At 33.2% G+C, this 13,606-nt stretch overlaps 1 protein-coding gene across 1 annotated transcript in view; it reads left to right on the forward strand.

The window, feature by feature from the left end:
• The window catches only part of LOC105322445 (ADAM 17-like protease), a 19,600-nt gene extending 9,071 nt beyond the window's left edge, over positions 1-10,529 (forward strand). Inside the window, exons 5-10 of the mRNA XM_066077631.1 lie at positions 2,620-2,714; positions 2,952-3,013; positions 5,920-6,056; positions 6,925-7,011; positions 9,800-9,877; positions 10,239-10,529. Of these exons, the coding sequence (XP_065933703.1) occupies positions 2,620-2,714; positions 2,952-3,013; positions 5,920-6,056; positions 6,925-7,011; positions 9,800-9,877; positions 10,239-10,529 (750 nt within the window). The remainder of the gene's footprint in view (positions 1-2,619; positions 2,715-2,951; positions 3,014-5,919; positions 6,057-6,924; positions 7,012-9,799; positions 9,878-10,238) is intronic.
• Positions 10,530-13,606: the final 3,077 nt, after the last annotated feature.

Genomic DNA, 13,606 nt, shown 5'->3' on the forward strand with positions numbered 1-13,606 from the left:
ACTCGGAACACAATGATATTAATTATACTTGATATGTGTCTTCTGTTCAAAGTATATTAAGTGTCCCTTGAAACTATAAAAATGCACTTTTGAATATAAAAAATAATTCAGATAAATTCCATCAGGTTTTTTCTGCGTCATATTTTGCCACAAATCAGAGCCTAGAACGATATATAAAATTTATGCAATCAAATTTTCACTATTTCAAAGTCACATTGAAAATATAATTCATGATTGTTTAAACATGTGAGGTAAGAGGGGAAAAGTGATAAAATTATAATAAAAATAAGTGTTTAAATTATCACTCTTTATAATAAAAAAGTCGTTCAATGAAAAAATTTACACGATTTCCTCAATGTGAAATAATTACCTATAATTATTTTCAGAGATGCAAACAGTCATAAATAAATAGATCATGTACCGTTTCATATACCAGTAGCTCAGGTATAATTAGACATTGGTTTATGCAAGGAAAGCAACCGTTTTAATTAGCTTGTCAATGGATTATTAAAAAAACAACGAGGCTTACAAATCTATTATCTGCATATGGCGCTTGTCCTCCGATCCCACAATATGTACCTCTAACTATACTAACTGAACATAGTTCACCGTACTTTTACTAACCTATTTACTTTATCAGGAAAGAAAGTCTCTATTACAAAAAAAAACTTTGAATCAATTAAATCACCATCTTTCTGCTTGTTAACACTGTAAGAACTGGTATTTTGATCTGATGAATTCTGTTTTCACTGGACTGAAAGAACAAGATTTTTAAAATTTAATACTATAAAGAGAAGCTCTTTGTTATTTATTTAACAGAGTGGCAGTATAGCTGCAGCTCTGTAGCTCCCTGTCTGAAAAAATTTGGATGGACGACAACATTTTTAGCATAAAACAGATTGTTTTCAAGCAGTTTTCCTTTCAGAAAACAGTGAGTGATTGCTGAAACAAACAAAATATTTTCAACAAAGATGTATCTATCCAAGACTTATTCGTGACCAAAAATTTGTTCTTGTTCACAGCGTTGCTCTGCAAAACGTATATTTTCCATTCAAAAAACAATAGGAAAAATGTCAATTTCGGACAAATTTTGATTTAAGTACAAAAATACTGTCACTTCTGATGTCATATACTGCCACTGAGTGCAAATAAATAAGTGAAAAACATATATTTTATCAAATGTCCTCAAAATATGCACCTGAAGCACATTCAATAATTACGAATCATGGGGCCATGTTAGGCCCATATCATAGTAACAGTCCTTTATAAATTTTCATTTTTCTCAAAACTGCTGTGTAACTGAGTCTTTAAAGAAAGAATTCTATTACAAAAAAAAAACTTTGAATCAAATTTACGCAGATTTATTTTCCGCGATCCGGAAATCGTCACAGACAAAGCAGAAATTGGATACACGTGGAAAAAACCTGTTATACGGTATAATGGGTTTGAGTATTATAGCTACAAATCTGTAAGTCATGAGTTCAAATCCTGCTGCGGTTTTTAAAATTTTTTCATTTCTAACAAATTTTGAAACATGTACTGTAAAATTTGAAAATAAGTTAAAACATTTATTAATTACATGTACAGTAAAACACTGTTTTAATGAAGCTCGAGGAACAGGCGATTTTGTTTTGTTATAAACGTGATTCGTTATATCCGTCAAGTTCACTACATATAATAGCAAGAGAAGGGAGCTCTAATGGCAAGGTGTGTGTGAGTAGAAAATTCGGACTACCGGTAGTTGCACATTGATTCAACTGATTTTTTTGGCGTCAGTTACTCAGACCAGTAATGCCCTGTTTTTATTGGACCAGCAGTTCCCTGTAAATATGGTTTCCCATTTCACACTCTCAGGAGAACAAAATTAAAATAATTAAAGACTACGTACATGCAAATTTACTGCTGTCACAACGTACATTAGACTAACGGAGTTATATCATCCTTTTGAGTGACGTCACAATGGATTTCTTACACATTAATCAGACAGAATTTTTCGGCGTCTGTAAATTTCGATCCACAATGCAATTCCTAAAATGTTGTTAAAATCTCACCTTCTTGCAAGATTTTCTTTACATGATTGGCAAATTTTTTTATACGTAAATTAAACAAAATATGAATTTTTTTTTTGGAACGGGGAGGGGGCAACTCTATAATCAATTTTTTATATGTAAGTTTAAGTGAAATGTTTGCTGCAAGAAAAGATGAAATAAACTGCCATGAACATTATGTTAAAATCTTCATTATTCAACAATATTGTATCTAAGATAAATTCTATACTTATAAACATGATAAATAAATAATCTTATAAATTATGAGTAATGAAAATTTACTGAAAAAAATAGGTATGTTTTATTTTATTTTGCATTCAAATTCCTTCACGTTACGTTGCTACTTTTATTTTATTGATTTATCATAATTCATTATTTGATCACATGCTGCCCTCGCCCCAACAATAGCACCGTAAAACATATTACAATGTATAGTCACAGGGAATGAAAATCACTTCGCTGTAAGCGTCAATTTATTATAAGCATGTTCGCTATAACCGTTTATACTGTACTTGAATTTCATGTTTTTATATTGATGTATATTGATGGGATGTGTATTATTTATCTTCAGCCAGCATGGAGACACAATCCCAAATATATCAATTCCTCAGACATGATGGTTTACAGGAAGTCAGACGTGAAAAACACAGTTCAAAACCACACGGTGTAAGTATGATAGCATGTTTATCTAGAGGGTATATTTATAATACTGAATTTAATATAATTTCCCTTAGCAAATATGAAAAACCTAAAACTCTCCCAAGCTCCTAAAATAACAAATAAACTCATTATTATTTTTACACCGTAATTGTAATACTATACTGTTTAGTCATGCAAGAAGCAAGAGTGAATTTAATAATCTAAAAGAATAGAAATTTAATAATTTTATCTCTTTTTGTGTAGAGAATGTGCAGGGGGCAAGGATTTAAGGCACATGAATATTTCCAATATGAAAAAGTTGAAAGGTAGGTAACTATTTAATTGTTATATGTATATGCTAGGTAAGTTTTACTCTTAATTAAGAATGTTGCAAACTTTCTTGACTTATAAACTGTAAAATTGAAAGACATCATGTTAGAGTGCTAATTTAGATAAGTTTAGGACTTAAAGAACTCAGTCTCTAAGAGATCCAAACTGCTCTTTAAAAAATCTAAACAAAGCACAAAGATAGATATGAAAATCAAACCAAAATGGAATTGGTTGAACGGAAACGATGTTCAAGTATTGTGATTCACATTTGTAAACTGAATGTTTAGGATGATAGTGGCAAAATAAGTTTGATTAGTTGATCATCCAGCATTTTTAATCCTGCAACTACCGCTTGCAATGTCTGAATGTATAACCAAATAAACAAAAGCTATATTTGGTCAGTGCCCCAATATGGCCTCGTACATTTATCAAATGTTCAAATCCATTGTGACATCATCAGTTTTTTGCTTTATATTCATTTACGCTATGGTTTAAACTGGAGATATGCAGCCAACTTTTCCAAAAATAGCCCGTTTGAGGCATGAAATGTTATAAATTTATTATTTTGCAAGTGTGACAGTCAGACCAGTTCAAATACCGGCGCCAGATAGCTCAGTTGGTAGAGCACCTGACTAGAGATTCAGGGGGCCCTACATGATACATGTTAACTGTCTTTAAATATATTAAGCAACTGTTGTGCTTGGATGGGAAATGTCAAGAGGGCTAAGCAAGCCTCGCTCTCTGTCACGTTTTCTTATCCTTCCCAAATATAGCCTTATTTCAGGATAGTAACAATGCATTTTGTGTAAAAGTACTGTTTACAGCTCAGAAGTGTTCTGTCATGCCTGGCTTGACATATATAATATCACACTGTTGTTTTGATCTCAGCCCTGGTATCAGCCTGAGCGATTGGCCCGAAGGGTGCGGGCCGATACCATCTGAGGGCTGATACCAGGGACAAGATCAAAACAACAGCGTGATGTTGTTTATATCATATATCTAAAATCAAAGACTTTTATTCAAATTCAAATTCCAAATATGGAATATAGATTATCATGAAGAAGCAATAGATTTTTTTTTTGGACTTACAAAACTCGTTCGTTTTTATTCTTTTTTATATGTGTTAACTGTAAGAGTTGTCAGACTTTGTTGACAAACCATTGTCGTTTGAAATACAGTAGAAGAGAGTCTATTGTCTGAAATAAAGCACTATCTTCTAGAATTCCAAATAATCGAGAGAGAAACTTCCATCCTTCGCAACGTCATAACGAGTCAAATTCCTTCACTGGGATTTCCTGTCAGATTCCATTCAGAAAAATCCATACTGTTATAGCAAGTTGTTTGAGAACGTTCATAAGCGCGTCCATTACTTAATCACTTAATTTTAACAGTCTAATCTCTGGTTTTCTAAGATTAAGTCTCGTTCCATCCTTCTCTATATCCTCCATAATTTAAATGTTAATTGATATTAAATAAAGCGTGCTATTGTTCTGAATACACAACTGTTGTGTAGGTTACCTCCCCTTGCTTAGATACATATCACTCTTTGGTGCTTTTTTTGATATATTATTTTTCAATTTTCAGCATTAAGTAAAAATATTCAGAAGTGTAAGGTGATGCTTTGTATTATTTATTTGTCATTCTATCGTTATTTTACAAACTACCTGGTAATCTTAATTTAAATCAAAGATATTTAGGAATAAGCGATTTTAAATTTGAGGGCAATACCCCCCTCGACGACGGGCTGAGACAGAGAAATATCAGCCCTGAGGGTGATACAGCCCTAGCTTAGTCCAAAACACATGTATCAGGGCTGATACACTACTAGGTATATGATATAGGAGTTGTTCACCCCTAGTACCGGCCAATCCTTCTTTTGTCATGAAATGTATTGTCATACGAAGGGCACAGCTAGGTGATAATTGGCTGTTGGTATACCCTGACAAATACCCACTGAGACTAAAATATATAATTAATCCCACACACAAAAACATTGGATTATCAAGGATGAAATAAATCTTGATACAAACTTCCTTGAGACTGAAAACAGCAATTCTGATATAATTAAAAAACAAATTACCTGGTAATGAATATTTGTTTTAACAGTCAACCAAATCCAAATAGCATGACATGAGTGCATTGTCTGTTTACTAGTAGCTATAGCCCCCTTTAACTGAATTTTAGGCCAAAAATTTTTTTAGTGTCATCTTTTGTACAGTACTCATTGTTGTCAATGTTTTCCTCAGCTATTACAGATTCTTTTTTTTGGAATCACTTGTGGGCCTCTTTCAACCCAACTTGAAAAAAAACCACCATCCTATTGCCAAATAAATCTAATTAAAATGAGATATTTGAATCAGTTACCACTTTTCAAGGAAAGTTTGCTAATTGGTAGCAGATTCAGAGCATCTAAATTTTATTACTGTAGATAGTTTGAGATGTGGTAGAGGATTCAGAACATCTAATTTTTATTTTGTAGATTGTTTTAGATGCGGTAGTGATTTGGAACATCTAATTTTAATTAGATTGTCCTATTGCATAATTCATATATTTCATTTCGGTTTTTCTTTTTCAGCATATTTTGCAAGCTTTGGAGAGAATGAAAATTCTGCAATGTTTTTACGTGCCCATTTCAAATTAAGAATGTTTAGGATATTTTCTATAGAATATTTTCTATCTATGCAGCCACACTCTGTGGGGGAATTTTGTATTTAGCACTCTCTAAGCATATAATTTGTACAGGCTTTATTATTTTTTGATAAAATGGAAAATTGAGAAAGGAACAAACAAACAAAAATTTACGATTTAAAACTGCAGTATTATAGTCAGCATATGACACCTCAGCTGACTACCATTATTAATGTAAGTCTTATCTTTAACAAGCGGAACTTTCTTTCCTCAGATGACTGGTATTCTGGCAGACATCGTAGAAGTGTCAACCTTGGGAATCAGAAAGTCTGTAGAATCCTATTGGTTGCAGATCACTACTTCTTTAATGGGATCGGTGGACGGTCAATTCCCAGCACTCAAAACTACATGGTAGGTCAATGGTGGCCACACACTCGATTTACCCGGTAAATCTATTTTGCACAAATTAAGTGAAGAATGTCAATTCTTTTATCCCAGAGGTTAGGGATCGGAAGATCAGGGGACACATTGTTTTGATTGGTCTCTCTATTTAACTGCACATTATGCAGAATATACAGTCACTAAAATTATTTATTTTTCATTCATTTCTTTAGTAATACCAGTTACATTGAATAATGATTTCCTTTTATAAATATCACATTCAGATAGAATCTTATTTTTCATAAGATGAGCTGAAGACTTATAAATTTTTTTTAGTTTAAACAATACTTATTTAGTGATTAGCATCATACATATTACAATAACTACATAGAAGATTGAGAAACAAGCCAAAATGCTTATGTTAATCTCGCTCTCGAGCTAAAGACTTGTCTGTTAAGGTAAGATCAGTTGAAGACCTATAATTACCAGCAGCAGATGAGGCGAATGAAGGTTAAGTCAGTGAAACACACATGTATCAGAAGTGAAAAATTGCCCATATTTCTTGAATTTCATTAGAACTTAATTTCATATTAGGTCAAGTAAAGGGTCTATTTTTGAAAGTATTTGATAGGATATGCGGTTAAATTTATTTCAATGGTGGACAAATATTGGTTCTTTTAGCACATTTATTTGTATAAGATATATTACCTTTAGAAGAAACATCATCTGATTCAACGATTTGATGAAGAACAAATTAAACTACATTGTATGTATTCCTAATACATTTTCATTGAACCATCTTTGTATACTAAGTGAAATTATCAGGTAAATGAGAGAGACTTTGGGAAATGGACCAATTTGATAGCCATTTAACTCGCATTTTTATGGCACTTTGTAGATTAACATGATTAATCAGGTGAATGAGATTTTCAAGAAGACAGTATGGGGGGTAGGAGCCACAGACCTGGGACTGGAAATCAGCAGGGTAAGTACATGTACTGGTAGTACATTTAGTGTGTACCATTCAGCACAGATATCTCTTGTATCTTGATATGTATATAAATTTATGTTCTGACTTTTGCATCTGTGTTTTATCATCCTTCTGAGAATTTGTGATTTAGTTGGTAACATTTAACTTAAATTTCTAAACTGGAAAACAGAAGGTTACTGGCCTTTGGATAAGAGATTTGTGTAAATTTTAAATCTGTGACTTCAGTTTTTGAGTCCTGTTTAATCGCTTGCAAGGAATTTACAGTGAGATATAATTATCCCAATTGGTAGTTCACACCTTCACATTCGACAGTTTGTGTACACTACACGGAAGGTCACGTGCCAAACACAGGTATTGTTTCCAAGTGTCTTGTGAGCGAGAACAAGATCAAAGTGGCGGCATTTAACAAGAAATTCAAATTACTGTACAAATTTTCATATTCCGTGAATTTTGGTGTCCAGCCGGTACACCGTGAATGAACCAGGGCTGAAAAAATGGTACATTTTGTGTACCACCAGTACATATCACATGTATGGAAAACTAATTTAGATAAGTTTAGGACTTTAAGAAACTTAGCCTCTTGCAGATCCATACCGCTGTTTAAAAAAAATTGTGTGGGGTTGAAAAGGACACAAATAGCTAGAAGATAAAAAAAAATGTAAACAATGTTAAACAATCTTTAAAATGCAAAAAATAGTTTTGCATTTGGAAATCTCATTAAACTCATTAAATTTTGATAATTTTCTGCACATTAAAGTTAATTGCTAAAGCTCTCAGCAGACCCTCGGTCTCAAAGTATTTTTTATCAAAAGAATGTTATTTTTCCTTCAAAATTTATAGTGAATAAATGAAATAAAATTGAAAATATTATTTGATGGTATCCATGCATTTTACAAAGTTAAAAAGTTATTGCTTTGTTCATGATGCTTTGGTTATCATGGAATAAGTATACAAGATGAGGTCAAACTTAGAAAAAAAGAAAGTTGCACTGGTGCATCTGTGGCTTGAACCCCTTTACCTATCATGTTGTTAATTTCCATGTTACCACTAAGCCAAGTATTTCTTTGAATAAGGGATTGTAATATTAATACTAGATGACAACTTGTATTTGTAAATATAAAAGGGAAATTTATGGTACGAATGAAAAAAAATGCAGATATATAATTTAGAGTTATCAGAAACGGCTGAGGGTCGTTAGACATTGTAAATACAACTGAATTAGTTGATGATTTAATCTTAAATAAAAGTTTATTAAAAGGAAATTTGAAACAAGCAATTAGCATGATGCAGACAGATGATATTCAAAAGCTAAAGAAATTGAAAACTAGATGGATCTTTATCATTATATGCCCTCATTCGAAGAAGGATGTGTTCTTATTGCTTTGCTGCTGTCTCTCTGTCTGTTAGTGGGTTGGTTGGTCCAGTTTCCGTTCATTTTCATCGTACTGAAATGAAATTAAGTATACAGATTTATGATAAGAATATCTAGGTCAAGATTGGTTTTTAAGCATTTTTTGACAGAATTATGCCCCTTGGACCTAGTAAAATTCCATTTATTTGCAGTTTCCGTTTATTTTCTTAGCAGAGGTTGCACGTACTAAAAGGAATTGTCATAGAATAAAAAGGTCAAATTATGTTTTAGTCATGATCGAGCAATTTTTGATAGAGTTAAAAGACTATTTCTTAAATGCTTTTGAATTGAAGTACCTTGGATACAAGTCCACAATATGTTAACTTAGACACATCATACTTGTAATGTTGATGCATCTCACATAGTACTGTAGATGACTCCTTTGGATTTTAAGTTCAAAAGGTCAATTTCATTTCCATGTATACCACCAATAATGTATACTACCTATAATAAAGGCTTATTGCACCCTATAATGTATGTCCAAGGGAGGGGGCATAATTATGTGTTTCACATACATCTCTTGTTTGATATTGTTTGATATGGATCTGCTACAAACTACATTTTTCTAATTTGACACAATTAGGATACTTGCTTGGAAATGTGTAGGAGACAATAATTGTAAAAATACTTTGATTACAATGATTGTACTAAGTGTTAAGATTCTTCTGTTCACGCCCATTTACAGTCATAATTAATTAACACTCCCCTGTAGCAGATGTCTCTTAAGATGATCTCATCTATGGTTTTATTTCCTTTTCATCCAGGTTTGTAGACATTGACACAAAATATTTGTAAATTTTTTGGTAGGTTGGTAAAGAAAGATTTTATAACAAGTTACTGTCAAACCTTATATCAAACTTGATTGGACCAAAAAAAACCCCCAAAAAAACAAAACCTCTGAGATATCCAAGGACAGATATATAGAGGTTAAAATACAATAAATGTATATAAACAGTGCTTGGAAATTTCCATTCACATTAACATGTGGGACAGAAGTTCAAAATATCAAAGTTCAACTTTATATAGGATTTTTTTTCTCCTTTCTTAAAAATATTGTTTAGCTGAATGCAAGGACATTCAAAAAGTTTCAAAGCTCTTGTTTGCTATATTCCTATTGATGTAATCAGCAAAAATATCTTTAATATGACAAAGAAGAACAATTTATCCATACTTTTCCAGTTTAATTTTGAGAAGTAAAATGCTTTAGATCTGCATGGTATTGAACATAAATTATAATACCGTTATATGGTTTTTAATGTAAGGGATAAACTTTGTTTAGTACTTGACAACATCTTATGAAGTGATAAGATCATTTTCACCCTTGTGCTGCTAAATCTGATGTCTAATAAAGATTTTTATTTGATTGAACAGCTGATTGTTTTTTCAAGTTTCTCAGAGGAAGGATTCAATGTTAAAGATCGTAAAATGGATATGAGCACTGTACTTAAGGTATGTACATATAATGTATATAATTATATATGTGAAATTTTGATGTGAAATTTCAATATAAAAGGGAACTCTGTAAACAATTCACGAATACTGTATGGTTTATATGCATGTAGCTATGACAAAGCAAAAAAATTTTTTTTAAATATGTCGCTCAGAGAAAAGATGATCAAGGTGACAACATCAACATGTTGATTAGGCCTATTAATCAGATTGAAGTGTTTTCTAAATTTTCATATGTGAGGGAGGAGATGTTCGCTGGGAATGACTCCTTGAGCAGTAATGAAATTCTGAAGCAAGGAAAGGCTAAGAAATTGTAATAAATTAATTAATCAATGGAATTTTCATGTCTTGATTTTTGTAGGAATTTGGAAAGGCATATTTCAATGAAAACAGCCAGTTTTGTCTAATGCACCTTCTGACGTACACCCCGTTTGGCGGTAAACTGGGACTAGCTTTTGTGGCATCCAGTCGTCCATTTGACTGGGGAGGGATGTGTTCCAGTGCAGACACTTGGGGGAAAGAAGCACTTAACACAGGAGTGTCAACATTCATGGATCCTCAGGGAAACAGGCAGCTATCAGTGGTTTCCATGTCAACTGTTGCCCATGGTAATAAGTGCTTTTGTTTAAGGATGCTAAACATGTTTGGATAAACACCATAATATCCACAAAACACAACTCATGAAAGTTCTGTTAAGTGTTTTTAGCTCACCTGAGCTGAAAGCTCAAGTGAGCTATTCTGATCACATTTTGTCCGTCGTCCGTCTGTCCGTCCGTCCGTCCGTCCGTCTGTCCGTCTGTCCGTCTGTAAACTTTTTACATTTTGAACTTCTTCTCTAAAACTGCTTATCCAATTTCAACCAAATTTGGCACAAAGCATCCTTATGGGAGGGCGAATATAAATTGCAAAAATTAAAGTCCGATCTGTATTCAAAGCGGAGAAAACCTTGAAACTGTAGAAAAAGGGGGGTGCATTTTTAAAAATCTTCTTCTCAAGAACTACCGAGGCAAATTCAACGTAGTTTAGCATAAATTATCCTTATGGGAAGGAAAATATAAATTGCAAAAATTAAGTGGTAATTTTGTTTCAAATCGAAGTTATTACGAAAATAATAATAAAGGAAAGGCGTATTTCAATCGGGCTCGGCATCCGGTAAAATGGGTAGGCAAGACTTGGCCTGGGCAAAACAAAAGATTGGCAGTTATTAATCTGCCAATCTCATTAAAATTTCAGGATATTTGATGAACTAGTATATTTGTATTCGCTGTAGATATTGCTGCAAAATAATGCGTATTTGGAATTGACAATTGCCGATCTGCCCTGGCATTTATTTTGCCACGGCCCGGGTTTGCATACCCATTTTACCAAGACTCGTATTCCATACTTCTAAAACGAGGTTCTTTGTTTAAAGCAGCCATGACATTATACGAAAAAGGGTCGATCTGACTATGATGAATTTGCTTGTTGTGCAACAGTTCGCGTATGAAGGGAAGTTTTGAAACATGAAAAATATATTGGTGCCGATTTTGTGAAGTAAATTGAGGCTAAATATTTCAATGCGTTGACAGTTTTCACACATGACGTTGGTGTTAGCTTGTTCTGATTTTCGTTTCGTTTTCATTATTTATGCTTTGTAACCTGGAAACTATCGTCTGTATTTCGTGGTTTTTCGTATCAAATCAATCAGAGACTTCGGTAAATCAAACAGTTACGTTAACTGTTTACCTGCGCATATTAAGCAAAGTCTGATGTAGGGGTACTGAAATACAATTCATTCTATCGGTAATTCGGCATTATCTTTTGCGTAATGGTAGTTTAATGCAATAGGTTTTGTTGAGATGCTCGGCATTTTCTCTAGTTTATTCAGTTTAAATAGAGTTTAATATCGCTTACGGAAAAATGTAGGTATATCCATGTATATAATATATATGATTCATTTCGAAAAAATAAATTGTTTTCTTTATTTGTTATGCATGTAGTGCATGTTGTTTACAATTTCTATTTACTAACCATATTTGAGTGTTAAGCTTCGAATTATAAGCAAGATTCAGAGATTTGCTCACAATTCTATGTTTGTACACAGATCTTAAAAGCTAAAGATTAAAAAAGTATAAAAAATTGTCAATATTTATTACGAAAATTTTCAAAATCTGTTCTTCCAGAAACCCACTTATTGAATTGTAAACTTAACCTTTTTAGCTCACCTGAGGATGGGACCACAATGGGGGGTCGAAGTTTAACATGAATATATAGAGTAACTCTTAAGAAATCTTCTTCTCAGAAACTAATCGGCCAGGAAAGCTGAAACTTGTGTGGAAGCATCTTCAGGTAGTGTAGATTCAAAGATGTGAAAATCATGACCCCTGGGGGTAGGGTGGGGCCACAATGGAGGGTCGAAGTTTAACATATGAATATAAAAAGTAAATCTTTAAAAATCTTCTTCTCAGAAACTAATCGGCCAGGAAAGCTGACACTTGTGTGGATGCATCCTTAGGTAGTGAAGATTCAAATTTGTGAAAATCATGACCCCCGGGGGTAGGGTGGGGCCACAATGGGGGATCGAAGTTTAACATAGGAATATATACAGTAAATCTTTAAAAATCTTCTTCTCAGAAACTAATTCGCCGGCAAAGCTGGAACTTGTGTGGAAGCATCCTCAGGTAGTGTAGATTCAAAGTTGTGAAAATCATGACCCCTGTGGGTATGTTGGGGCCACAATGGGGGATCGAAGTTTAACATATGATTATATACAGTAAATCTTCTTCTCAGAAACTAATTAGCCAGGAAAGCTAAAACTTGTGTGGAAGCATACTCAGGTAGTGTAGATTCAAATTTGTGAAAATCATGACCCCTGGGGGTAGGTTTGGGCCACAATGGGAGGTCGATGTTTTACATAGGAATAAACAGAGTTATTCTTTAAAAATCTTCTTCTCAGAAACTAATCAGCCAGGAAAGCTGAAACTTGTGTGAAAGCATCCTCAGGTAGTGTAGATTCAAAGTTGTGAAAATAATGATCCCCAGGGGTAGGGTGGGGCCACAATGGGGGGGGGGGGGGGTCAAAGTTTAACAAAGGAATATATAGGGTAAATCTTTAAAAATCTTCTCAAAAACTAATCAGCCAGATGATTCTTTATAATTGTTAAGACTTTGGCCCCAGGACAATTCTTTGGCCTCACGAGAAGGTTCAGAGTTTGATGTACGTTTATATCCCATATATAAACTATTGTTAGGGATCTTTTTTAGATCTGCAATACTCAACATATGATATGACTATAAAATCATCCTGTTAGAAAAGGGACTAATGATTATAAACATAAGAATATCCAGGGGAAAATGGATTTTATTTATACAGGATCTACATGAATTATTGTACATTGTCCAGATAGTTTGTATTATGACTCCATTGAGCTGATTTTATCATACCTCTTGTTCCTCAGGTGAGCGATGTGGCCCATGGGCCTCTTGTTTAAATCTCCTTGCAACTGTTCCTTAATTTTTTCTTTAATGGATTTTGAATCATTCGAACAATGACCCCCAAACAAATACTAATCAAGGTGTCTGGAGAGGTTAAATAATCAGCAAAGGAAAAATTGTAAAATCTAGCTGTGAAAAAATATTCTTTCAGGAAATGCAAAGCTACAATTTGTAATACATGCATTTTTATTTATAAGCAAGACTTACTCTTCTTTATTGTCCAGATATTTTGTATTTGACTTGATGTACATGATA

This window comes from Magallana gigas, chromosome 2 (assembly GCF_963853765.1).
Source record: "Magallana gigas chromosome 2, xbMagGiga1.1, whole genome shotgun sequence".
In the NCBI taxonomy this organism is placed as follows: Eukaryota; Metazoa; Mollusca; class Bivalvia; order Ostreida; family Ostreidae; genus Magallana; species Magallana gigas.